The sequence below is a fragment of the Pollicipes pollicipes genome, unplaced genomic scaffold, assembly GCF_011947565.3.
Source record: "Pollicipes pollicipes isolate AB1234 unplaced genomic scaffold, Ppol_2.1 Scaffold_6138;HRSCAF=7277_pilon_pilon_pilon, whole genome shotgun sequence".
Classification (NCBI taxonomy): Eukaryota; Metazoa; Arthropoda; class Thecostraca; order Pollicipedomorpha; family Pollicipedidae; genus Pollicipes; species Pollicipes pollicipes.
In genome coordinates, this window is record NW_023596818.1 from 22,296,712 (window position 1) to 22,303,457 (window position 6,746).

General features: G+C 56.1%; 1 protein-coding gene across 1 annotated transcript; it reads left to right on the forward strand.

The window, feature by feature from the left end:
* Positions 1-711: 711 nt before the first annotated feature.
* On the forward strand, positions 712-4,609 carry LOC119105897 (peroxidase-like protein; the record flags this gene model as incomplete). The annotated part of the gene is made up of 1 exon (XM_037229458.1): positions 712-4,609. A coding segment is annotated over one exon (3,447 nt), but the record flags the coding sequence as incomplete, so codon positions are not given.
* Between the last annotated feature and the right edge of the window lie 2,137 nt (positions 4,610-6,746).

Here is a 6,746-nt window from a genome sequence, read left to right on the forward strand (position 1 = left end):
TCCAAGGACTGGCCAGTCCGGGCAGTGCAGGTGTAGTCAAAGTGGGCAAGAAGCCGCCGGGACTCCCAGGGCTACGCTTTGGCCCGTTCAGAACACCTGGGTTTGGTCCTTTTGGGGGCTACGGACTGCCACCATTCAGGTTCGGAGGCCCACCACGTGGTAGCCACAAACCGGGATCTCTGAGGGCACCCGGCCTTGGTGTCCCTCTTGCCAAGCCTCCACAGGCTGGTTTCATAGGCCTGCCGCCACCCGGTACTGGAATCAGAGGCCCGCCACCACCGGGAATCATCGTACGCGGCTCATCGCCACCGAGTTCCGGACTGGGAGCCCCTCCACCCACCAAAGCTGGACCCGCTAGAGGCCTTGCTGGTGGAGGTGGTGGAGGAAAAGGAGTACCTGGAGGGCCTATTAGAGGACCTGGAGGACCCGGAGGACCCGGAGGAGGAGGGCCTGGAGGGTCCAGAGGAGGAGGACCTGGAGGACCTGGAGGAGGAGGACCTGTAGCGAGACCTGGAGGACCTGGAGGAAGAGGACCTGTTTCAGGACCTGGAGGACCTGCAGCAGGACCTGGAGGATCTCGAGTGCCCGGAGGACCTGGAGGAGGGCCTGCAACACGACCTGGAGGATCTCAAGGACCTGGAGGATCTGGAAGACCTGGAGGAAGACCTGGCGGACCTGGAGGATTTGTGGCAGCACCAGGAAGACCCGTAACAGGACCTGGCGGACCTGGCGGACCTGGGCGACCTGGGGGACCTGGAGGACCCGGACGACCTGAGGGACCTGGAGGAAGAGTACCTGGAGGACCTGGACGGCCTGGAGGAACACCTGGAGCACGTGGAGGAGGAGCAACTGGAGAACCTGGAGGAGGGGCACCTGGAGGGCCAAGAAGAGCACCTGGAGTGCCTGGGGGAGCACCTGGAGCACCTAGAGGAAGAGGACCTGGAGGGTCTGGAGGAGCACCATGGAGCGCACGCAGGAGGAACACCTGGAGGGCGTGGAGGAGCACCTGGAGCATCTGGAGCACCTGGAGCACCTGGAGGAGGGGCACCTGGAGGACCAGGAAGAGCACCTGGAGTGCCGGGAGGAGCACCTGGAGCACCTGGAGGAGGGGCACCTGGAGGGCCAGGAAGAGCACCTGGAGTGCCTGGGGGAGCACCTGGAGCACCTGGAGGAGGGGCACCTGGAGGGCCAGGAAGAGCACCTGGAGGACCTGGAGGTCCTGGAGAAGGACGACCTGGACAGCAAGCATATGGAAAACCCGTAACTGTAGTAGGCTCTGGAGGACCTAGAGCACCTGGAGGGTCTGGTGGAGGAGCGCCTGGAGGATCTTTAGCTGTAGCAGGACCCGGAGCACCTGGAGGACCTACTGGACCTGCTAGCGCATCTGGAGGAGGATCTGCTGTTGCCCCTAGAGGAGGACCTGCTGGTGCCTCTGGAGGGGGGCCTGCTGGTGCCACTGGAGGAGGGCCTGCCGGTGCCTCTGGAGGGCTTCCTGGTGCTCCTGGGGGACTTCCTAGGGCTCCTGGAGTACCTGTTGGTGGTCCTGGAGGACCCGGGTCCATCAGCCCCGCAGGACAAAGTGGAGGCTCAGGTCATCCAGTCGGCGGGCCTGGACGTGTAGGTCCAAGACCGGTGTTTGCGCCGGGAGGTGGCCCTGGAGGAATAGGTGTAGTTGGTGCAGGTGGCCGTCCGAGTGGCAGCGCCAGTGCCCTAGGTCGACCCACCAGTGGAGCAGGTCGCCACTCTTATCAGGGCGCTCCCCATCCACATCACCGTTCACACCAGCATGGGGGCATCGGCGATGGTCGCGGCACTTGCGTGCCTTTGGTGTTGTGCCCTCCTCTGGTGGCGAAACCAGAGATGCTATACTACAACTGGTGTCGACTGCGGGACGGTTCCCCTGGCATCATGTGCTCGTTCAACAGCACACGTCTGCCGGGTGTCATCAGCGGCCTGAGCCCGCGCTCTTCAGTCGGGACAGGCGCCGGCTCACCGCTGAGCACCATGCGACCAATGGACAACCGCCTCATCGGCGCGCGGGACTTCCGCCGTGCATCCGAGGACGCCATGGCCGTCATAGGCGAAGCGATGCTCGCCGCCGAGAGAGTCCTTGACATTCAGGGCATCACCTCGGCTAATCTGCTCTCGATCAACCAGGTCCCCGACCCTAACAGCCCAACGGCGCTGTTCTTCCTGAACGCTCAGTCGAGCATCGAGGCGCAGGACCTTGGACTGATGGCACTGCTAGCACTGGCCACCACTCAGAGCCTGGAAAGTGTGGCCCCTGGCCAGGTGGAGGCTGTGCGAAGTCTCGGCAGGGACGGCCCGTCGGCAGCCGCAGAAGCCGCTGTCGCCGCCGTGGCATCTGGTGCCGTGGTGCAGCCCACGCCCGAAGAGCTGCCGCTGGTTTCGCCCGAGTGTGAGCCCGAGCTGGAAGTGATCTGTGAGGAAAGTATCTACCGCACCATCACCGGCGAGTGCAACAATCTGCAGCGGCCGCGGCTCGGTCGATCGCTGACTGGTTTCAAGCGACTTCTGCCCAACACGTACGACGACAACTTGTTCGCCATCCGAACGAGAGCAGTCCGCGGCGGCACACTGCCCAGCGCGCGGCTGGTGAGCGAGCGCGTGCTGGAAACAATGTCCAACGAGCTGCGAGAGTTCACGTTGTCGCTGATGCAGTTTAGCCAGTTCGTCGACCACGACCTGACGCACGCGCTGGTGTTCCGCCTGAGCGAGACTGAAGGCATCGAGTGTTGCCTGGGCGACGGTACGATCTTCCCGGCGCCTCCCGTCCACCCTCAGTGCATTCCGATTCAGATCCCACTTGAGGACCCGTTCTATAGCCCGTTCGGCCAGCGCTGCATGCCACTGGTTCGCTCTCTGCCGGCGCCGGACCCTGACTGCATCGCCCGGCCGGCCAATCCGCTCAACGAGCTCACCGCCTTTCTGGACGCGTCAAACGTGTACGGCAGCCAGCCGAAAGAGTTGGAGGAGCTGCGGGCGTATCAGGATGGTCTGATGCTCACCAGCCCGGGCGACCTACTGCCGATGACTGGCCCGCCCGGACCAGAGATGCCCTGTCGTGCCGCAGTCTGCTTCCGTGCCGGCGATACCAGAGTCAACGAGCAGAGCGGCCTGGCCGTCATGCACACGGTGTTCGTGCGCGAGCACAACCGGATCGCGGGGCACCTCATCAAGCGGTATCCGACCTGGGGCGACGAGGAGCTGTTCCAGGAGGCCAGACGTATACTGACAGCCGAATGGCAGCATATCATCTACAACGAGTGGCTGCCTGCCGTCGTGGGCTTTGATTATGCCGACGAGCACGGTCTTCTGCCTCTGCAGTCCGGATTCTCTAACTATTATGATGCAGACATAGACCCCAGCATGTCCAACTCGTTTTCTACTGCCGCTTTCCGGTTTGGCCACACCTTGGTGCGGGACATGTATGACTTGCTAGACGCAAACGGGCAGGTGTTCCGCGTTGTCAATGTCACGACGACCTTTTTTGAGCCGACTGTGGTGGCGGACAGCTTGGTAGGTCACGCTCGTACACTAGTCGCCCGTCGGTCCGAGACATTCGACACCAAGGTGGCAGCAGCCGTACACGAACAGCTCTTCACTACCAACTTCTTGCACGGCCTGGACCTCCTTGCTTTGAACATTCAGCGGGGTCGAGATCATGGGACTCCCACCTACGCGCAGGTAGTCGAGGCCTGTGGACTTGTGCAGGTGCACTACTGGGGCGACCTCCATCGACTGATGCATTCAAGTGTGATCGACAAGCTTCGCGCCGTCTATGACCACCCCGGAGATGTCGACCTCTTCATCGGCGGAGTGGCTGAGCGGCGAGCCCCTGGTGCCCAAGTGGGCCCAACCTTCCAGTGCCTGATTGCACAGCAGTTCTTCGACCTACGCTTTGGAGACCGCTTCTTCTATGACAATGGTGGTCTCCCCCACAGCTTCACGGCCCTCCAGCTGAAGGAGATCCGGAAGAGCAACTGGGCCCGCCTTCTGTGTGACACGCTCGGTCCTGAGTTCGTAAATGACTTCACCAAGGTTCAGCCGCTAGCTTTCCTGACCACCCTTGGTCGCAATCAAGTGCTCAGCTGCAATACGTTGGCGATCCCACACGTAGATTTGACGGCGTTCTGATGTGCTGTTGATATTGTAGTCACGTACACTAAATGTCACTGAATAATGTTAGGGTGTCGTTTTAAACCCGACTGTGTTGAAAACAACTAACGCCCCGTCCATTCATCTATGATTTAGTTGAGTCCTGTGGCCCAGAAGTCTTGCCTTGCTCTCATGGTTCAGAAAGCGACACCAGGCATAAGAAAGGCATGATGTTAGAGCTCTGGGCCTGTGTGATTTAGGTGGCGATACCCTGGCCTCAACTCGTGAATGGCTGTGCTTCAGCAGGTTTGGAAGCGGATTGTATTGAATTCGCCAACACAAGGCAGCAGTGATGCTCAGTCCGACACGGTCTGCCAGGCCTGACAGATCCCAGGATGACGGATTTATAGCATGATAAATGATGATGGGTTGAGTGAAAACGCGTATGGTTTGTGCCAACTGAGCAGAACGTTATCGAAATAAACCTGTGGGCATGTTTTGTCGTTTAAAGATTACCAGGAAGGCATGCTTTTCGAGGCAGTAAACCCGGAGAATTGAGTAGATTCTGGATAAAATAATTTTACGTCTGTAACAAGATTTCGTAGACCAGTGAGGAACTGGAAAGCACGTGTTCAGGTACACGATGACTCAGCAGAAAATAAAGAACAAATGGTATGCAGGCATCTATGCAATCCAGAGCATTCAACAAAGGCCACCAAGCCGCAATACCGCTATGTCCGGTAATGCAATTTTCCACTGATGTGCCGAGTCAGTTACCTCATACAATATCTAGGGCAAACGGTGGGAACGTTCCCAATGGCGGGAGCACCCCGATCATGGTCGACAGTCGCAACGCGGTCACTTCTTTAACATTCACAGCCTGTGCAAGTGATCGAATTTGTTTGATGGCGTGCCATTTAAGGCTGGCTTAAACCAGGAACACACCGGCTACGCGAAGGCTAAAGGGATGCCGTTCCAGGATCTGAGGTGATCAGTCAACAGAATACGTATGCGCTCTACGTTGAGGTTAACCTAATTCGGACCCGGCGTCTTACGTGGACCAGTATCTGGCACATTTAGGTGTGGTACAGTCGCAATACAGAGGCAGCGTTGCTACATCCGCTAGTGCATCCGTTATCCTCTTTGTTCAGCGAATAGAGCGATGATTTTTAACGAACAGCCCATGGTCCTCACCAACAGTTTTTTTTAGGCGCTGCAACAGGTTCGCTGCGCCGTGTATGTAGCCGTGCATGTCTGGCGATGACAATCGGGGTTCCGACATGAACACAGCGCGACCAATTAGGATGCCGCGTAGGCCCATCGCCAGTGGGAACAATGTATACAAACGTCCTCTGAACGCTCTAGAACGAAAGGAACGAAATGGAAAACATTTGAACGAAATGGAGCCTCCGAGTCGCTGGGTCACGACAGAAGTGCTGTCACAACATGTCACAGTCACAACATGCTGTTCACTGCCAAAGTCCTTTTGAAGAAAAAGGCGCAATTTTGGATCACATGTTAAGGGTAATGCGCGGATGGATGTCAGTACAGCATGCCGACTAGTGTTTTAAGTTGTTCGTAAATATATGTCACACACACACACACACACACACACACACACACACACACACACACACACACACACACACACACACACACACACACACACACACACACACACACACACACACACACACACACACACACACACACACACACACACACACACACACACACACACACACACACACACACACACACACACACACACACACACACACACACACACACACACACACACACACACACACACACACCACACACACACCAACACACACGACACAACACACTATTACTATCATCATATTGACATACACACAACACACCTATATTATATATATATACTTATATAATATATATTATATATATATATATATATATATATATATACTATCTCCATATATATATATATATAGATGTGGTAGTATCTATATATAGTATATATATAGAATATATATATATATATATATATATATTTTGTACATATCGTACTATGTATACGCCTATATATATATATATATATATATATATATATATAATCTTGTTATTCGAAGTTCCGCTGATCTGCAGTGATGTGAAACGCGCATCAATGGAAAAGACGCCGTAAAATATGAATGCAATATTCACCGTTCATAATAGCACAGCCAGCGGTCACGAACCGGTCCGAGAGCATGCGTGCGAGGCGCCGTCGCACGGCTCGCACCGATAGCGTGTAGAGACGCCTGGGAGGAGCTGGTTGACTGCTGGCTCGTGCTCTGCGTAATTGCCGGCGCATACATGGCCAGCCGGCTCGGAACTATGGTGTAACCAAACTTGTCCTATGGTGCATTCGCAGCGAGCCGGACGCCGAAGAGTCTATGCAGTCGACATCATTCATGACGCCATATCTCATAGATTCTGTGCCTTTGGGTGTTCGCAGCAACCCGGACTACAAAGATTCTGCGTGACGTCAAGTAGAACCTCTGCCAAACGTGCCGCATCTTTTCTCACGGCTTGATCGAAGTGCGTCAGAAATGGCGCAACAGATTATATTTTATAGATGCCAGTTTGCGGTTTCAGGACCGGCA